This window comes from Phodopus roborovskii, unplaced genomic scaffold, assembly GCF_943737965.1.
Source record: "Phodopus roborovskii unplaced genomic scaffold, PHOROB, whole genome shotgun sequence".
Classification (NCBI taxonomy): Eukaryota; Metazoa; Chordata; class Mammalia; order Rodentia; family Cricetidae; genus Phodopus; species Phodopus roborovskii.
Window position 1 is genome coordinate 27,905,772 of NW_026126409.1, and position 21,102 is coordinate 27,926,873.

At 43.9% G+C, this 21,102-nt stretch overlaps 2 protein-coding genes across 2 annotated transcripts in view; both read left to right on the top strand.

Annotated features, from left to right (window-relative positions):
* Positions 1 to 21,102, top strand: part of Saraf (store-operated calcium entry associated regulatory factor) — a 735,200-nt gene that overhangs the window by 279,874 nt on the left and 434,224 nt on the right. The gene's annotated exons all lie outside the window — the stretch shown is intronic.
* The window catches only part of Gsr (glutathione-disulfide reductase), a 37,577-nt gene that overhangs the window by 4,370 nt on the left and 12,105 nt on the right, over positions 1 to 21,102 (top strand). The window contains exons 2-7 of the mRNA XM_051182252.1: positions 5,113 to 5,139; positions 6,898 to 6,986; positions 8,320 to 8,389; positions 11,279 to 11,426; positions 18,042 to 18,096; positions 20,547 to 20,646. Of these exons, the coding sequence (XP_051038209.1) occupies positions 5,113 to 5,139; positions 6,898 to 6,986; positions 8,320 to 8,389; positions 11,279 to 11,426; positions 18,042 to 18,096; positions 20,547 to 20,646 (489 nt within the window). The remainder of the gene's footprint in view (positions 1 to 5,112; positions 5,140 to 6,897; positions 6,987 to 8,319; positions 8,390 to 11,278; positions 11,427 to 18,041; positions 18,097 to 20,546; positions 20,647 to 21,102) is intronic.

The following is a 21,102-nucleotide window of genomic DNA, read 5'->3' on the forward strand; positions in this document are numbered from 1 at the left end:
TGACATTGGCCCTAGGTACCAAAGCTTCATTGTGTCCTATGGGCAGATCTGTGATGTGATACAGGTTTGTGTTCTTTGTTGTTTAGATTGATTTATGTATTGTATAATGTTTGTTCTGTCTGCATACATGCTTGCATGCCAGAAGAGGGCACCAGATCTCATTACAGATGATTGTGAGCCACCATGTGGGTGCTGGGAATTGAACCCAGGTCCTTTGGAGGAGCAGTGATAAAGGTTTTTAAGCATTGTCCTCCAATGAAAGGGAAGAGCTTCTTCACATCAGGCATTATGTATTCTAAACCCATTCGAACTGGGTTGTCACTCAGCTCAGCGGTAGAACTCTTGCCTGACATCTGTGAGACCTGGGAACCCCGAAACAGACATACAACAAGCTGTAAGACTGGATTTGGGGTTCCCACATGAATCTTCACCCCGTAACTCCCGATTTCATATTTCTAGAATACAACCTTACGGATGTAACATTCTAAAGCTGCACCCACAATTTTGTAGTTGAGTTAAGACACAATACCAGGCTTTTTGTCAGAGTACGGACTCGCAAAACATTAGAAGGACTCCAGGAAACCCTTGCGTGATTGTGGAGTGAGACAGCAGGAAGGGAGTTTTGTCCTGTGTTTGTTAATGTTCCTACTTTCACTGTGGCATGCTTCTGAATTAACCAGTGTAACATGTCTTCCAAGGGTGTCTGCTTCGTGTTTGAGTGCATGCTTTGAGGGGTTTGTTGTTGTTTTGTTTTCATTTCTGGGTTGTCACCTTCCCCAAGGCTTCACACACTCCTGTGATGCAGTGGACAGATCCTTCCCTAAGAGACACGGATCATCTAAATGGATGAGTTGGTACTACTGAAAGCCTACACACCAATATGCTAATATTTGGAGATGATGCAGTTAGATGCAGATGTGGGAGCAGGCACTGCAGGCATCTTTTCAGAGGGCGGACCAGAGTTTTCTTTGCCTCTGTCATGTCAAGGCACAGGGAGAAAGTGTCCATATACAAGCTAGCAATGGAAACCCTTGCTACCAACCAACTGCCAGCACTTTGATCTTAGATTTCCCAGCCTTCTCACTGTGAGATCCACGAGTTCTGTTAGAGCTGCTTGAACTAAAGATTGGTACCTGTCTTAAGAGTTTACTTCTGTTTCGGTTTTTTAAAATTATAGGGAAATTTAAGTAAGATTTGTGTTTGTATATATGTCCCATATCTCAGGTTTAACACTCTATGTAGTTGGGGATATCCTTGCACCTTCTTTTTTCTCTCCAGACAGGGTTTCTCTGGCTACTCTTTATAGACCAGGCTGGCCTCAAACTCACAGAGACCTACCTGCCTCTGCCTGGGCATTAGAGGCCTGCGCCACCACCATCCAGTACTTTTTTGGTTTTTTGAGACTGGGTCTTACTTTGTAGTCCAGACTGGCCTCAGATTTGTCACCCTTTTGCCTTAGCCTCCCAAGTGCTGGAATGATAGGCATTTTCTCCATTCAGGGCTCACTTTGTTTGTTTGTTTATTTGTTGTTTTTTTTTAATAGAATCTGTTCCTTTAAGACTTTGATGGTGAGAGATGTGGTAAGAAGCCAGCCAGCTAGGAGATGATCTTGCCCTGCATTGAACTGAAAACTGTAGGGTCCAGAACTGCTGGTAAACTGAGCCACAGAGGAAAAACATTCACAGACCCAATAGCATGGGTCCACTGGAGTTCGTCCTTAATTTTCTGAATTCGTGGGGCAAACAAACAAAAGCCAAATGTAGTTGTAGGGTGTTGGATTAGATTAAGAAAGGAAGGAAGGAAGGAAGAAAGAAAAGGGCTGGGGATAGGTAGGGGATGGGAGAGAATCAAAAGTTGTATCCTTTTCCCCCAGAATCTTTCCCCCTAGAATTAAAGATAATCCCTTACTGCCCAGTCCACCTGAGTTATTCCTGAGGGCAGAAGAAACACATTAGAGACACTCCTTGTTCACTTTCAAAGTCTCTCAAAAGTGCAAACCAGTGTTTCTCCTGATCATGCCTCCCAAGGTGGTGGCCCTCTCCCCACGAAGACCTTGGAAGAGAAATGCTCTCTGATTTACCGCTCCTTTGTCCAGTGGAAGTTCATGATCCAATGCTTGCTGCATCCACCAACTCTGGGGACAGGAGGAACCCAGTTCTTGAGGGGGTCTGTACAATCTTGCCAGGAAGTGTGTGCTAAGGGTTAACTGACTGGCAAAGTTACCTCAAACTGGGTGGCACAGTGCTGCCAGGGAAACCCACAGGGCAGGCCTGGGAAAGGACTATCCAGTTGATTATGGCTCATCCAGTGAGCAAACAATGACTTAGCAATATGCAGATCATAACCTCAATTATTGTCCACAGCATGCCCTTTGATTTCTCAATGTCACTTTCTAAACAGCCCAGTGTAAAAAGGAAGTTCCTTTCCTTTGGCTCCAATAGGTTCCCCTTAAAAACAGAAAATTGCCCTCATTTGCTTTGTGGATTCCAGCTTCAGAAATGAAGTTGGAATAAAGAGTCAGTTGTAAAGTGGGCAGCTGGTTGGAGTTGGTAGAAAGTATTATTTAACTTTGGCCATTTGCCTTGTTGATTGGCTGTCTTACAGTGATATTACTATGTTTTCTTTATTTATTTACTTATTAGTTTTTTTCTAGACAGTTTCTCTGTAGCTTTGGAGCATGTCCTGGAACTCACTCTCTACAGAGCTGGCCCCAAACTCACAGAGATCCCCCTGCAGGTGCCTCCCGAGTGCTGGGATCAAAGGCATATGCCACCACCATCGGGCTTTATATTTTTATTTTAAAAAGAATGTTTCTGAAGGTCAAACAAGCAACTTGTTCAGAAGTGAAAAATAGTTCCCTATAGCTGAGAGGGAACTAAAAAAATGAGTTGTCTGTTTCTTACATTTTTTAAACTATTAGCTTTATTTTTATGTGCATTGATGTGAGGGTGTCAGATCCCTGGAATCAAAGTTATAGGCAATTGTGAGCTGCCGTGTGGGTACTGGGAATTGAACCTCTGGAACAGCAGTCTGTGCTCTTAACTGCTAAGCCATCACTTCGGCCTTTAAATTTGTGCATGAATTTGTGGAGGGCCCACAGAGGTCAGAGGTGCCAGATGCCCTTGAAAACCACACAACTACTGGTAGTTGTGAGCCACCTGTCCTGCGAGTTGGGAATCAAACTGGGGTTCTCTGGAAGAGCAGTATGTGTTCTTAACTGCTGAGCCATCTCTCCAGCCATATTTTTTGATTAAAATTTTTCTTTTCTGAGACAGACTCACATGTAGCCCAGGCTTGCCTCAAACTCATCACGTAGCTGATGCTTGCTGGCCTTTATCTGCTGCTTCTCCTACTGCCACCTGCCATTTGCTGGTATTGCAGGTGTCCCAGACACTCAAGTCCTGCTGCCAGACCTAATGTGTGTACATCAGTTAGAGAAGGGGAAGCAGGAGGACCAGCAGGAGAAAGGACTGTGTGTAGCTGGATGGACAGTGCTCCTTAGCCCTGGTCTCTGCAGTCTGATGGCCCTGGGCTGTATTTTATTCTTTCCAAGTCAGGGAGGTATCTGCTGTCCTGCTGAGAGGGGTGGGGCTTGGTTTCCCAAACCAGCAAATACCTCTGGAAGCCTGTTCTCCAGAGCTGCCAAAATAGGATAAGTGCTATTTCAGGAACCTGGCCCTCTTTTATGTCTCCAGGCTCTAAAGTGTGCACAGGAACACTGCAGTGCAGATTCTCTGGCCCAAGAAGGTTACAGTTTTTTGTTACCCTCTCCATCTAGTCTCTTGGTTGGTTTTGTGTGGACACCTTAGATAAGTTTAGAGCTTGGGGAAACCTGACAGTCTCTGGGATTAGATCCACATAGGGTGTTACCTTGGACAGTGCCTGGCACAAGTGGATGCTTAGTGAACTCTGAAATGAATGAATAGTCTTTAAAATAAACCAGGTAAGCCTTAGCAGTCAGTAGTGTAGGTCTGGTGGTCTGGCCATTTTGACCCTAAACAGATATATATATTCCAGACTTTTTCATTTGTTAAATTTAGGATTTCATGTAGCCCAGACTTGTAATTAGTAAGGTTTTTCCTCCCGCCGCTGGTCTTGTCCCGCCGCTGTGCCAGCCCCAATTAACACACTGAGACTCTGTATTTGATATAATGCTGTTGGCCAGGTACTAGTTTCTTATCGGCTAGCTCTGTCTTAAGTATTAACCCATTTCTGCTAATCTATGTATTTCCACGTGGTCTCCTCTTACCCTCGGAGAGCCAGCTGGCGTCCAGCTCTCTCCAGACTCTCCATCTTGACTCCTCCTTACTACTTCCTCTTTCCTCTTTGTCTCCTAGACCCTCCTATCTTACTTTCCTATTGGCCAACAATGCTTTATCCATTAACCAGTATGAGAAACATATACACAGAATGACATCTCCCATCACAGACTGGCCTGGAAATCATGTTAGTCCTGCCAACGCCTCCCAGGGTAATGGCATCCTGCCCACACACTCACTTTAAACCACCTATGTGTGAAGTTGCTTCAGACTTAGGTGAGGATGGGTCCAAGTGTTTCAGAGATTACTAGGAAGTCAGACGTGGGGTGGGGAGGAAGCGTAGAGTGTTTCTTTTTTCTCTTTTTTCTTTCTTTTCTTCCTTCTCTCTCTTTTGTTTTTGAGACAGGGTTTCTTTCTCTGTGTAGCCCCAGCTGTCCTGGAACTTGCTTTGTAGACCAGGCTAGACTAGAACTCTCAGAGATCTGTCTGCCTCCCAAGTGCTGGGATCAAAGACCCAGGCCACTATGGCCAGGCCTAGAGTGTGCCGGGGCCATCTGAGCCCACAGAGATGGCTTAAGCCCCTCACTTAAATGGCCCTGTTGCCCTTTCTCTCCTCACTGTCCCCCCTTTGGGAAAAATGGATAAAAATGTTTGTTCTGTTACAGGGGGACACAGCATGATTTTCTGGTTGTAGTAGGAAAAGGAAGTAACTATAGGATCCAGTGCATTGTGACTGTCACCGGTTGTGTCTGGTCTCGGGTGACTCTGTGATCATTGACATTCATTCTTAGAGATGTTTGGATGACTTGGATTGGCCATTCTTAACCTGTGTCTTTTACAATTTTTTCCCTAGGTGAATGTTGGATGTGTTCCCAAAAAGGTACATTTTTAATTTCTTATTCCCGCAATACTCCTTGTTCATGTTTGGTAAATGGTGATCAGAATAAGGGCGTTTCCAAACATATCAGTTATAAATCGTCCTAGTTTGTTGTCTGTTGCTGTGACAAGCACCATGACCAAAAGCACCTTAGAGAGGAGAGGGTTTATGTAGATTACAGCTCACGGTTCATCGTAAAGGGAAGTCAGGGAAGGCTTTGAAGCAGAGACACTGCTTACTGGGGCTTTGCTTGCTTAGTTAGGGTTCTGTTGCTGTGAAGAGAGACCGTGACCACAGCAACTGTTATAAAGGAAAACATTAGCCTAGCAGTAGTGGTACAAGCCTTTAATCCCAGCACACAGGAGGCAGAGGCAGGCAGATCTCTGTGAGTTTGAGACCAGCCTGGTCTACAGAGTCAGTGCCAGGACAGGCTCTAAAGACACATACAAACCCTGTCTTGAAACCCCAAAATGAAATATAATAAGAGTAAAGGAAAACATTTAATTGTGGTGGCTTACAGTTCAGAGGTTTAGTCCATTATCGTCACGGTGGGAAACATGGCTGGGAGTATGGCAACATGCAGGCAGACATGGTGCTGGGGAATTCTACATTTTTATTCAAAGGCAACAGGAAGTAAGCTGAGACACTGGGTGTGGCTCGAGCGTACACGAGACCTCAAAGCCCACCTCTACAGTGACACACTTCCTCCAACAAGGTCACAGCTCCTAATAGTGCCACTCCCTTTGGGGGCCATTCTCTTTCAAATCACCACAATCGTTAATCAGGAAAATGCCCCACAGACAACCTACAGGCCAATCCAATGGAGGCCACAGACCTGCAGAGATCCTCCTGCCTCTGGAATTAATAGTGGGCTCCACTGTACCCTGGTAATTAGCAGAACAGCCTGAAAGAACTCTTGTCAGAAGGATAGCATGAAATAGCGGTAGTTAGGAACTAGAGGCGGGACGTATTTGCCTCTGCCATGCTAAATAGGTCTGAGCTGAAAAGCCTACTGCAGTAAACAGAGGCGCTCTTTCCAGAGGGTGTGTGGTGCAAATGTGTGGTACTTTTTGTAACATGGAAGTAAGTGTAACTCTGCAGGATGACCTAAGGTAAAGTGATGTTTATTAATGTAATTTGTTTGTGGCTTTGATAAATTCTCCATATGCATTAAGATAACGAATCTAACCCATAAAATGGTTAATAGCAGTCATCTGTTGCCTAGAATATGAGCTGTATTCCAGAGGTTCATGCAGCCTCTGTTAAAGTGTCTGGTCACATATGTCCTTAAACAGGTAGGTTGGCAGTTACTGGCTGCAGAGTAGGATTTATTACCTTGCCTTGTGTCTTTTCTTCTAAATTGTAAACTTGGAGAGTTAAGCTGTATTCTATTTCCTGAAACTGGACGAAAAAGGACAAAGCTTACAAAAATACAAAATTTAAAAGAGAAGGAAGAGCAATAGTAAACAAAAAGCATAAGCAATAATAAAAAACTTCAGAGGAACAGATATGCAGCCAGTACTAGTCTACTTTTTATCGTATGTATAGGCTTAGGGATGTAATGGTAGGTATCATTTTTCTCGACATTTCAGAATCCTTATTATAAAATCTATTTGTGTGGACCCTGGATCTTCTCTCCTAATATATTTAGTTGTTATTTACCTTCAAGGTCACTGTTTTTACCTGCTACGGTTCCCTCATGGTTTTTGTCTTTCTTCAGCACGCAAGTATGACTAATTTTGACACTTTTTTTAAAAATAGGTAATGTGGAACACAGCTGTCCACTCAGAATTCATGCACGATCACACGGATTATGGCTTTCAGAGTTGTGAGAGTAAATTCAATTGGCAGTAAGTGTTTGTGCCCAAATGGTTCCATTTACAAGGAGGTAGTTTCTAAAACCCAGTCTTACTTTGAGGCGTGGAGGTTTACTGTGTCCGAATCTGAACAGGGATGGGTGTGTAGCTTAGTCTTAGAGTTCTTGCCTAGACTGTGTAAGGGCCGGGGCTTAGTCCCTACTGCCGTATGTGTGTTAGTGTATGTGTGTCTGTATTTATGTATAGCATAAAATTGGTTATTTTAACATTTATAAATACACAGTTTGACCTTAAGCATATACACACTGTTGTTTAAACAATACCACTTACAAATTTCAAAACTTTCCCATAATTCTGATGATTGCCATTAAATAGTAACTGCTGGTTCTCTACTTTACTACCAGCCTGTGGGGAACCATGTTCTGCTTTCTGTTAAGTGGTCCTAACCTGTGTTAGATACTGAGTAGAATTCTATGTTCTCCTTATGTCTGATCTTTTAAAAAGATTTTATTTATTATGTACACTGTATTCTACCTGCATGTCTGCCTGCAGGCCAGAAGAGAGCACCAGATCTCATTATAGATGGTTGTGAACCACCATGTAGGTGGAAGAGCAGCCAGTGTGCCCTTAACCTCTGAGCCATCTCTTCAGCCCCAAATTAAAGTTACTTATTTTATGTATGTTTGCCTTAGTATATGTATATATACTGTACAAGTACCCATGGAGGCCAGAAAAGGGTGTCAGATCCCCTGGGCCTGGAGTTACAGGTGGTTGTAGGCTGACACATGGGAATTGAACTCAGGTCCTCTGCAAGACCAGCTCTGAGAAGCATGTGGCACCAGACACCTGTCTTCAGACAGTTGCTCACTTTGTTCTCATGAGCAGTCAGTGGTCATGGGAGCTGGTCCTCTGACTAGTAGGTGAAGAAAGAAAATGGACAGGGATGTCCTTCTGTATGCTGGGCCTATATGTTTCTCTTATGGGTTGATGAATAAAGCTATTTTGGCCAATGAACAGGCAGGATGTAGCCAAGCAGGAAGTGTAGGTGGGGTGAGCAAATTAGAAGGCTGGGAGGAGGAACACGGGTGAGTCGTGAGGAGAGATGCCATGTAGCTGCCAAGGAAGTCAGAGGCCTGGGTATCACCAGTAAGCCAAGACAATGTGGAGATACACAGATTAACAGAAATGGATTAATAATTGAGAGACCTAGCCAATAAGAAGCCTGAGCCATCGGCCAAACAGCTTATAATTAATATATAAGCCTCTGTGTGTTTATTTGGGACTAGACAGCTGTGGGTCCAGGCAGGACAGAAACTTCCATCTTGAGAAAATACTGTTTCTGAGTACTGACTCAGTCTCTTTACAGTGTCATCAAGGAGAAGCGTGATGCGTATGTGAGCCGCCTGAACACCATCTACCAGAACAATTTAACCAAGGTGTGTATGCTGGCATTTTAACTTAGTAAAGGAGTTGTAGAGGAGGCACCAGATCTAGCCAGACAAAACATGTTGCCTTTGGATATGTCTTCTTATTTCTTCTTCGGTTTTTCAAAATAGGGTTTTCTGTATGTATAGTTCTGGCTTTCCTGGAACTTGCTCTGTACACCAGACTGGCCTAGAACTCACAGAGATCCACCTGCCTCTGTCTCCCAAGTGCTAGGATTAAAGGCATGCACCACCACCCCCACCTGGCCATGTCTTATTATTTCTTTGTTTTTTTTTTTTTTTTTTTTTTTCCTGTTAATAATGTTGAAGCTGACTTTATTGATCAGAAGCCTTTGCTCTAGTATGTCAGTCTTTCTACAGAAGACAGACAGTATATGGCAGCTCCATAGACTAGGTGTCACCTCATGTGTGCATCTGGAATAGGTCTGTCCCTCCAGTTCAGTCAGAAACCAAAATCAGGAGAGAGGAATTTACAGAAGAGTGTGGCGGCCAGAGCAAGGAGCACACACTGAAATTCCAGTGTTGATTATTTGTTCAGAGCAGCTTCTTACAGACCAGACTCAGAAATGTTCCATTGTAAGTAAATTCTTACCAAGAAAATTCTATACAGGTGTATTTTGCCCACAACAAATATTTGTGCTGTGTCCCTCTCTTCCAACACCTTTTTTAAGTTAAAGATTTATTTATACTTAGGTGTTTGTATGTAGGGTGTAAAGAAGGTCCCCTGGAGCTGCAGGTACAGGCAGTTGTGAGCAACCTGACATCAGTGCTAAGATCTAAATCTGGGTCTTCTGGAAGAGCAGCAAGCCCTCTTAACCACCACACCATCTGCCCAGCACCCCTCCCCCTTTGGATGGTCTTAGAATGTAGCCTTGGCTGGCCTGGTGTTCACAGAGATCTGCGTATCTCTCAGTGCTGGGATTAAAGGCACCTTGTCCATCTCCTATTGGAATTTCTTTAATGGGCTTAACTAAATTTTAAGAGAAACGATGGGCATATGAGATGGCTTGAGGTTAAGAATACTGGCTGCCTTTCCACAGGACCCAAGTTCAATTCCCAACACCCACATGGTGACTAACAACTGTCATTCCAGTTTCAGGAGATTTGATGCTGTCTTCTGGCCTCTGCAGACACTTTGCATGTGTGGTGCACATGCTTACATGCAGCAAAACACAAAATAAAAATAAATAAATCTTTTGAAATAACAAGATCAAAAAGTTATTGAGAACTCAGCATTTCTACAGAATTTAGGCTTAGTGTGTGGTAGAGCTCATTCCAACCTTGTGGTGATAGGATTAGGGCTGTTAAAAATTTCACAGTGAAAGAAACTTTGATGCCATGTCCCAGGCAGTGCAAATCTTTTCTCTCAATTATTGTCTGTCACCACTCAGCCCCTTTTCTCCCAGGGAGAACTCGGTCCCCCAAGAAAGGCTGTTAGGAGTGCTTGTGGGTTTGGCATTCATTGAAATTCAGTTAATGACGCCAGGTACCTGTAAGAACAGGCCTGGAGGCGAGGTAAGGAGGGAGGAAAGAGTTCAGAACCAGGCATGCTGCAGAATGGTGACTCACGTACTCACGCGGCTCCATTAGCTTTTAATCATCCACCTTTGTGTGCCAGGACATAGGTCACAGCTGGCTGAAGCTTGCTGGCAGGCCTCAGATTGACCCCTTGTACAGAGTTCTGCTCAGAGCAAGTCAAGCATTGGTGTTCTCAGAATTTCTGCAGTAGAGTGTCTCTGTGTAGTTTGTTTTTAACTTTCTTTCCACCAAAGGAAGCAAAAAGATGGCCTCTTTCCTCTTGGCCAGTGTTTCTAGTATCTGTTCCTTTCACCTTTATCTCTTTTAGTGTCTTTTCATTGTGAGTAAGGAAGACTTTCATGTTGGTGGAAGTTTCAGTTCCAAATAAACAAACAGAGGCTTATATTAATTATAAACTGTTCGGCCTGTTGCTCAGGCTTATCGCTAACAAACTCTTACAACTTAAATTAACCCATAATTCTTACCTACTTTTAGCCTCCTGGCCTGGTGACTTTTCTCAGTAAGGCACTCTCATCTTGCTTCCTCTGCATCTGGCTGTGACTCCATCTCTGCTTCTCCTCTTCCCAGAATTCTCCTAGTCTGGTAGCCCCACCTATAATTCCTGCCTGGCTACTGGTCAGTCAGCGTTTTATTAAACCAATGCAAGTGTCAAACCTTTGCAGTGAACAAGAGCATCATCCCCCATCACTTTTACCTTCAACCCTTGGAATCGAAGATGTCTTTTCCTTGGAGTGACTGGAAGGGTTTTTTGGCCCAGGGGGGGCATCCTTATTTCTCCTTGTTATTCACATCCAGCACTGATGGACAATGAGCTCTTCTGAACATCAGTTTCCAGTCAGGAGGTCTAAGAATGTGGGCAACAGAATCCATCTTACTATTTACAAACCCAAAATCAAAATCTTAAGTGGAGCAGTGTGTAGTGGCACTCACCTATAAGCCCAGCTGTGAAAAGCTGAGGCAGGAGGATTGCCACTTCAAGGAAAACGGGCTGCAGGAGCCAGGTGCTGAGCTTTGTTATCCTAGCACTTGGAAAGAACCAGGATTTTTGAGGTCATCTATGACTACATAATTGGGTTAGAGGCTGGGCTAAGCTGTTTTTTGGTTAAAAAGTAAGGAATTGATGTATTAGGCAGATAGATGCTTTTCGAGCAGGGTTTCCTATAGCTGAAATTGCCTGTGAACTTGCTGTATAGGCAAGGATGACCTTGAGTCCCTGATCTTTCTGCCGCCTCCTCCCAAGCACAGGATTGTAAGAGTGCCTCACTGCTACCAACCAGGTGTTTTTTGTCCATTTGCTTGTTAAGTCTTAAGAATATGTTAATGCCAGTGTTCCTTCTGCAGTCCCACATAGAAATCATCCATGGCTATGCGGCCTTTGCAGATGATCCTCAGCCCACGGTGGAAGTCAACGGGAAAAAATACACTGCACCTCACATCCTGATTGCCACAGGTGGTGTGCCCACAGTTCCTCAGGAGAGCCAGATCCCAGGTGAGTCTTCCAGAGGCCAGTGAGGTCAGAGAGTTTACAAGCCACGTCTTGGGATCTGCCTATACTGGTTCTATATTGAGAAAGGTCCGTGGTGATTAATGAGCCAGAGAAAGCTGTTTCATCCAGCCCAGGACCCAGGAAGAGAAATCAAGGAGAACATCAGTTTTTTACTCCTGGTGTGGCACAGAGTGCTGCCAACCTGGGGTTGTCAGGCAAATTATTTCTAAGACTCAATATACAGTAACTGTTCAAGAAAGAGAAAAACCTTATAAAGAATAGTGTAACGTGTACGGGTTTTTCTGCCTGCCGCTTGGTTTTGTCCTGCCGCTGCGCCGCCAGCCCCAAATAACACACAGAGACTCTGTACTTGATACAATACTGTTGGCCCGGTTACTTGTTACTTATCGGCTAGCTCTGCCTTTAATTATTAACCCATTTCTATGTATCTTCACATGGCCTTCTCTTACCGGGGAGGCGGCTGGCGTCCAGCTCTCTCCAGACTCTCCATCTTGACTCCTCCTTACTACTTCCTATTTCCTCCTTGTCTCCTAGTCCCTCCTATCTTCCTTTCCTATTGGCCAACAGTGCTTTATTATTAACCAGTATGAGAAACATATATACATAATGGCATCTCCCATCATCTCCTCTTTTCTGTTTAAATAAAAAGAAGGGTTTTAACCTTAACATAGCAAAATATATAACACAACAGTTATCAAATAAGAATCACAGTTAACAATATTTAGTCCATTAACATTTATCAAGATTAAAAGAAACTATTCTATCATCTATCCTATATTTGTGAGTCCAAAGTCCTATTTGTAACTTATCTGTAAACCTAACTAAGGAAAACGATAACCATAACTATCTGTCTTTAACTCCTTCAAAGACCACAGAAGGATAGTATATAAACTCTAGAAATGACAGAGACAACTCACTGCCTGGTCACCCGAAGTTCTTTTGTAATCTTCCATCTTTAGCCCATAGGCCATAGTGTGTCTAGCTGACTCTTCAGCAATGTAGGAAACTTTAAACTGTCTTTTTGTATTGGCAGTTTGACAGTCATTTTTCTCTGTGTCCTGTATACTGTCTCGCAGACTCTTCCATGAAGCAGGAACTCTGTAGCAATGTCCATCTTGAATCAGCAGTCACTTTTCTGTGAGTCCTGCATGTCCAGTTTATACAGCACAAAGTCAAACATTCCAGACAAGAGCAGTATCTTGTCCAAATGGCTAGTCTTGCCGTATTGGAAGTAAACTCCATAATGAGTTTCTTAAATGTCCATCTTCATCTTCCTTTCTGATGCAGGTGGTGTTGCCAGGAACAATTATGTCTCATTGTCAAGAAAAACCCTAAACCATTTTAAATGCCATATTCTGTAGGTCTTTGAAAGATTTGAAGAATGCCTATCTATCTCAAATACATCTCTGTATATCTAGAAAACCTAACTAACTTAGCTATAAGTTTTGACTATTATAGGTAACTATGTAAAATCTGTACTAAATTATACAATATGTTTCTGAATGAACTATATAAACACAATGCCTAAACAAAAGGAGAAATATACATATCACCTTATTGACCTTAAATTGTATCAATAAATGAAAATCCATTCCAAAACAAACTATGCATATCTATACCATAATTCCCTTTTTACCTTTTGTTAAATTTTAAGTGGAAGTTCTTACTAGCCACGTGGGCGCCATTTGTAACGTGTACGGGTTTTTCTGCCTGCCGCTTGGTTTTGTCCTGCCGCTGCGCCGCCAGCCCCAAATAACACACAGAGACTCTGTACTTGATACAATACTGTTGGCCCGGTTACTTGTTACTTATCGGCTAGCTCTGCCTTTAATTATTAACCCATTTCTATGTATCTTCACATGGCCTTCTCTTACCGGGAGGCGGCTGGCGTCCAGCTCTCTCCAGACTCTCCATCTTGACTCCTCCTTACTACTTCCTATTTCCTCCTTGTCTCCTAGTCCCTCCTATCTTCCTTTCCTATTGGCCAACAGTACTTTATTATTAACCAGTATGAGAAACATATATACATAATGGCATCTCCCATCAGAATAGTTCTCTCCCTGTCAAGTTTTTGTTTCTTATATAGCAATTTGTAAAAGATTAAACTAGCCATGAACCTTGGAGGTGGTCCTACCTGCCTGAGTGTCTATGTGTTTGGCTAAGAACTAGGGATGAATCATGAACAGATGGCCATATTCATTCATCAGACACATTAGTCATTCTTTCTCCTACATAATACCGTAAGTCTTGGATGGTGAGTTTCTTAATTTCCTGTTGCTATAATAAAATACTCCTGACTAAAGCGAGGAGAAAGGGTTTCATGTGTCCCACCATTGAGATTGCAGTCCATCATGCAGGGAAGTCGTAACAGCAGGGACGTGAGAACATGGTCTCAGCACATCCCAGTCTTGAAACAGCAGTTAATGTGTGCCTGCTACTGCCCAGTTCTTTCTCCACACATGTAGGCATTTCCTTAGGTTTGAGGCCAGTCTGAGCCATAGAGTGAATCCTGCTGTCTGAAAGAAACTGAACAAAGCTGGGCAGTGGTGGTGCATGCCTTTAATCCCAGCATTCGGGAGGTAGAGGCAGGTGGATCTCTGTGAGTTTGAGGTCAGCCTGGTCTACAGAGCAAGTTCCAGGACAGCCTCCAAAGTTACACAGAAACCCTGTCTTGAAAAACCAAAAAACGAAAAAGAAACTATACAATACTCTCAGAAAATGCAGGCCAGGAGCTGACAGTTCCAGTACTGTTGCTGTAGCCCTGTCCTCTGCTGGCTCTTAAGTAAGCCACACCTTCCTTCTGGAAAGTGAAGTCAGTGGAGTAAGATGTGCATTAGGATGGCACGGCGAAGATGATCGAGATTCCTGTGGTTGTCTAGCTCTGTGCTAGAGCACTTGCTTAGCAGGCATGAGACTTTGATTCAGTTTCTAGCATTGCAAATAACAAAACATGGCCTGGAGAGCAGGCTCTGTCATTTAGAGCATCAGGTGCTCTTCCAGAGTACCCAAGTTCGGTTTCCAGCACCCACTTGGTAGTTCACAGTCTTCAGTAACTCCAGCTCCAAAGTGGACGCAGTAGCCTCTTCTGATCTCCACAGGCACTGCACAAAAATGGTGCACATAGATATACTCAGCTATCTTTGGGTTTTTTCTTTGTTTTGTTTTGGTTTTTGAAGCTTTAGAGCCTCTCGGCACTCACTCACTCTGTAGGCCAGGCTGGCCTGGAACTCACAGAGATCCGCCTCTGCCTCCCAAGTGCTGGGATTAAAGGTGTGTACCACCACTGTCTGTCCCAGCCTCACCTTTTACAATCTTTTGTTTTTTGAGACAGGGTTTCTCTGTGTAGCCTTGAAGCCTGTCCTGGAACTCACTCTGTAGACCAGGCTGGCCTCGAACTCACAGAGATCCATCTGCCTCTGCCTCCTGAGTGCTGGGACTAAAGGTATGTGCTACCAACACCTGACCAGCCTAACCTTTTAAATGATCTATTATTTCATTAATTAAGGTAATAAAAACAAGTGCAGCCTCTAAGCTCTCTAAGATGCCAGATGGTGAAGGCAGAGATTCTCTTAGGTGGGTGTTTACAGCTTTAATTGGCAGCTTGAACTTGGGAGAGAGGGGCCTGAAAATAAGGGAACTAAAGTCTCCTGCAGTAACCAGCTTTATTCAGAGCAGCAGACAGTTTATACTCTGAGGGCTAAGAACCACGAGTAAAGTGTTCAATCACAAGGACAAGCTGCACGTGGCAAAAACATGTTTTTTCTGTAGAGCCATATGAATAATAGCAGCTGAAGTAAACTCACCACACCTGCGAGGAGCTAGAAAACACATTCCAAGAACAAGCCTGTGTCTTGGAGAAACTGAGGTCACAAGACTCTTGTTTTCCTGGAGTTTTCTCACAAGCCCCCAGAATTCTCACAGGACTCCATCTTGGATTGTGTTTGGACAGAAGGGAGGCCATATGGTCAGGCATGATTCAGGACGACTCCTAAGAAAGGGACTCTCAAGTCAGAATTGTAGGCTGAGACAGGAGTGGGAAGAATCTGTGAGTAATAAAGACATCTCTGAAGGATTTTCAACCAGTCCAGTCAGTTTGACAGCACGGTATTGAAGCAAATGCTTTGAGTTGAGACTAGAATTAGGTTACACTGGAATCTCAAGTCACTTTGGCAAATCACTGTTGGCTTATAAATAAACAGTGACAAGATCTGCGTGATGTCTGGAAACTAATCCGACAAGGACTGGATGAGGTGAGACTTTTGAGATTGACTGGAAGATAAATTGGGGCTCTCACCAGAAATGAGATGCTTGGCTGTCATCCCATTCTGTAGACACTTGCTACTTTCCCCCTCCTTGAACTAAAGGGAACAGGCTGGAGACAGTCCACGAATGGTTGGGTCCTGTACGTCTCTGATTTAAAGATACATTTCAGAACACACTCTTCACCATGAAGACTAGCCAGGTTATGCTTATGGCACTTAGATTTGGTAAGATGGGCGTATCTATTAACTGAGGAGGTACGGATTAGGAGATGGGTGTCAGAGAAGGAATCACAGGCTGATAGTTCAAGGTTCTGTCTAAGAAGGGCACTTACTTTCTTTCTCTAAAATGGAAAGAGAAGCATATAGTTTGGAAAATTAACACTTAATTCTAAATGGACAGGTGGAAGATCCATATTCTTAAAACTTGAAAGTGTGAAATGCTCCAAAATCCAAAGTTTGTTTGTTTGTTTTTTTTTTTTAACATACCATAAGCAGGAAGTTCTGCCTAGGAATCTTCATGTATAAGAAGTTTTTTAAATTTTGTTAAAATAATTTGTGTTACTCCCCCCTCATACACATACACAGATAGGCCTTGATGGGCTCCAGTGATGCAATCGGTTAGCGCAAGATACTTGCACAAATAGGCCTTGAAACCCAGACTGAACTCCTGTCCACTCTCTACTTTGAATTACTAATCCTCCAGCTTCCATCTCCTTGTGCTGGGATTACAAGATTGTGCCATCACACCCAGCTTATTATGTACATTTTAATTTTGAGCTGCATTCCTAAAACATATGACTTGGTTAGTGTTTCTATTGCTTCGATAAAACACCATGATCAAAAGCAAAAGAAAGGTTTATTTCACCTCACAGATTACAGTTCATCGTGAAAGGAAGTCAGAGTAGGAGGAACTGGGGGCAGGAACTGATGCAGAGGCCACAGAGGATGCTGCTTCCTGGCTTATTCCCATGGCTTGTTCAGCCTGCTTCCGTCTGGCTCTGCCTCCCAAGTGCTGAGATTAAAGGCGTGTGCCACCATCACCACCAGCACCCAGCTTCAGCCTGCTTTCTTACACAACCCAGGACCACCAGCCCACATAAATCAAGGAAATGCCCTATAGACATATTCCCAATTCTGAAAAAATTTCTGAAATTTGAAATTCTGGCCTCAAGTGTTTCAGATAAGGGGAACTTTCAGAGAGAAGATTATGAAGCAAGACAGATATAAATATGGAACTGGAAATTTGAAGAAGAATTCAACACCACTACCATATGTGTAGTCTTGAAGAAAAAAAAAAAAAAAAAAAAGATGGAAGCCAGATGTGGTAACAAACACCTTTATTCCCAGCACCTGAGGAGGTAGAGACAGCTGCAGGCAGATCTTTTGTGTGTTTGAGGTCAGTTTGGTCTACATAGTAAGTTCCAGGATAGCCAGGGCTTTGTGAGAGGGCCTGTCTCAATAAGAAAATAAAAAAACAGTAAAGGAAGTGGAGGGTGCCAAGACCTCCCTCCTTGGTCTCCTGCCTTTACTTGGGGTTGAAGGCAAAGCAGAACTAGCAGTCTGTTCATGACACCTGGCAGGATCTTTGTCCTTCAGGGAAATCTAAATTTACTTATCCATCGCTGTTCTTATTTCTTGAGATAAATGTAAGATGTAGTCTCCAGGAAGACATGCTCTCAGGAGAGGTCTAACAAAGCTGTGGTAACAGAGCCTTGGCTGAAGGAGTGTTTGGTTCTTGAATAGCTTCTGTTTGGGCCAGGCCCAGCAACTTATACCCCAAATTCCCAAAGCCCAAGAGGCTGATGTAACAAGTATGGTTTTTCTGCCCGCCGCCTGGTCTTGTCCTGCCACTGCGCCAGCCCCAAATAATGCACAGAGACTCTGTATTAGATATAACTATGTTGGCCAGGTACTAGTTTCTTATCGGCTAGCTCTGTCTTAAATATTAACCCATTTTTATGTATTTCCACGTGGTCTTCTTACCGGGGAAAGGGGCTAGCGTCTCGTCTCCCCAGTCTCCCCATCTTGACCCCCTTACTTACTACTTCCTCTTTCCTCCTTATCTCCTAGTCCCGCCTATCTTGCTTTACTATTGGCCAACAGTGCTTTATTCATTAAACCAATATGAGAAACATATATACATAATGGCATCTCCTATCAGGCTGAGGCAGGAAGATTACCATGAGTTTGAGGCCAGCCTGGGCTATATAAGTAAGTCCCAGGTCAGCACAGACTACAGTGTATAACCCTTTCTCAGCTCTTGCTTTAAAAAAAAAAAAAAAAAGATGTTAAATAGCGTGTTCATCTTACTTCTATGTGGTATTTTTCTATATAGGTGCCAGCTTGGGAATAACCAGTGATGGGTTTTTTCAGCTGGAGGAGCTGCCTAGGTAAGCAGGCGTGACATAGTATTCATGTCTCTTCCTTTTCTGCCCTGCCTCCCTTCGTCCCTTTTCCTTCTATGTTGCCGGTGCCATCTTGAACTCAGGGTCTCGGTTGACTCCCCTGCCTCAGCATGAGCCACCCTGAAGTGTGTTCAGACTTCACAGATAGGATGTGAGTGAGCATGTACCCGGCATGTGTTTGGTCGATAATGGAAGTCAGTGCAGACACACACCCCCAGCAAGGTTTATTACAGATGCTTGCCTAACACGGATTTTAGAACTACTTAATAAACTGTTATTGGTATGAAAGTTTAGTGAATGAGTTATTTATGCTATAAAGGGAAGACTCTGGGAACAAAAGGAAATGCGCTGTCAGTGGAGCTGGGCGTGGTGCCGTTGCTTGACTCACAGTTGCTTGGGAAGCTAGAGTGGAGAATGGCAGAAACCTGGGTGTTGCAGGCTAGGCTAGGTAACCTGGAGCAACCCTTGTCTCAAAAAAGAGCATCCTGTGTGACATTCCTGGGGCACTGGGAGGTGGAGGCAGGAGGATAGCTTTGCTATGTAATGAGTTCAAGGCCAGCCTGGGCTACATAGATGGTCTTTCCCTCCAAAGCTATTTCTTAGGTGATTTCTTTTTTTCATTCCTTTTTCTCTTACATGATTTTTTTAAAATTATAAATTACAGTCATGAGAATCTTGTAGGTGTGGCTACCAGTGCACCACATGATCCTGTTTTGGCCCTCAGAGGGCTTATGTCTGGATGGGGTGGGCAGCTTGACCCCTCTGGAAGGCTGTGGCAATGGTTAAAAAAAAAAAGGTTGCTTTGGGGATGTGAAAGTACGGACAGTCTTTTTCAGTGAATATCACGGTGACAGGGCGTGGGCACGCACACAGGTGCCAGTGCGAGCCAAGGGAAGCGTCGGGCTCCTTGCAGCTCTCTGAAGCCATATGAAGGTGGCCTGTCCTTTGCATTTGATTGGCTCCTCCCCTCAAAAGATACCCACCTTTCAGGAATCCACAGCTGTTTATAAGCTCTCTACCCATCGAGCACTGGCCCCTCTCCCATCAACTTCAGGATGTATTTCTGTCTTTAGAAGTTCTTCATGGGCCAGACTCTAGGGCTTGGATTTATAATCCCAGCTTTTTTTTTTTTTTTAAATTAAGGCTGGAGATACAGCTCAGTGATAGCCATGTAGTGTGGAAAGGGCCTTGGGTTCACACCCCATCAGCATCCACAGAAAAGATGCTTTGAGGGCAGACACCATTACCCATCCTGTCTAGTGCAGTGCCTAGTACAATGCAGGAAGGGCTTCAGTGTCCAGAAAAGAAGAGGAGGAGAGAGGAAAGGAGAAAAGCCAACATGGGGGTCAGGGAGACTTGTGGAAAGGAAGGGGTCAGCATAGGATTGAGGGAAGAACCATCTTGTAGGTTTTGAAGAGCATAGACGCTTCTGACCATGCTCAGCATTTTAGGGTCAGAGGGTCCTACCTCATGTGCAGCCATGCCAGCAAGCCTCAGTGGGCTGGCATGTCTGTGGAAATACTGGGACATGGTTCCTTTGTTCTTTGCAACAGTGAGAGCACCATGTTGGGAACCTTTGACAACCTGAAGCAGAATTCACTGGCTGGGGCTGTTCTCTCTATGCCTCAGCCTGGAAGTAAGCCTTAAGCAACACAGTTTCTCAGACACTGATCTAGTCATTCAAGCATTTACTGGGGCTTAAGCTCTTTTGTTAAACCAAAATGGATTCAGGAAGTTGAGTTCAGCTGCCGCCCAGGCCACCCAAATGCTGGGATTACAGGCATGAGCCACCACGTCTGACTTAAAATGGCTTTCTTAAATTGGCCTTTGATCGTGCTACAAGGATTAATAGAAGTGAATAATGAGTGAGGAGAAATACCCGGCCCAGGAAATAATAGTGCTGTTAGATTTATGTATGGAAATCGGAAGGGGTTCAGGGAGAGTGTGCTACACGATAGCCAAGTGAGATAGAGGCTGTCTCAGATAAATAAGAAAGCAAATAAGAAGTAAATAAAGCTAGGACATAAGGAACTTATATGTCAAATAAAAATCTCTATGTAGCCGTGGCTGATCTGGAACTCACTCTGTAGACCAGGCTGGTCTCGAACGCAGAGACCCACCTGCCTCTGCCTCCCCTAGTGTTGGGATGAAAGGTGTACACCACCACTGCCCAGCAAGATAACTTTCTTTTATGGGGGGACATTTTGTTTGTTCTGTTTGAGAATAATGACTCCCTGTGTAGCTCTGGATGGCCTGGAACTCATACCAGGCTGCCTGTGCCTCCTAATGCATGGGATTATGGGTGTGTGACATCATGTTACTCATAAAATATTAACTGATTGGGAAAACTGAGCAACGAGCCCAGTCGAAATGTCTGTGCATCTGAAGCATCCAAAGTCAGTTTACGAAACAGTCCCCCTTTGCTTTTGTCTCAGCCGCAGCGTCATTGTGGGTGCGGGTTACATTGCCGTGGAGATAGCTGGCATCCTCTCTGCCCTGGGCTCCAAGACATCTCTTATGATAAGGCATGATAAGGTAAGCCCCATCTCCTCTCCCCCCACCTTCTTTTTTCCTAATTAATTTTTCTCATGTTTTCAACTAGTTACCACCTAATTTTTAAATTGAAGTTTAAATTTAATGTATTATTATGTATATCTGATATGTATATGGGAATGTGGATGGGCATATGCCATTCTGCCTGTGGCTGCAAATGGCAGTCATGGTGGCCAAAATAGGAAGCTGAGAATTCAGACACAAACAAAGCAGAAGGAGTACCTGGAAGTCATGAGGCTGTGCATACTCAAAAGCAGGTCCTCCAGAAAGCCTACACCCCCAAACATCGCCACCAGTTGGACACCAAGTACTCAAATATCTGAGCCTATGTGACACACTTTCAAACTGTACAGGCAGTGTGGCCAGCTCTTGTAGCCAAACATTTTTAAAAATCAAGCGTTCTAATACAATACAACCCAGTTTGAGTGATGGTAAAAA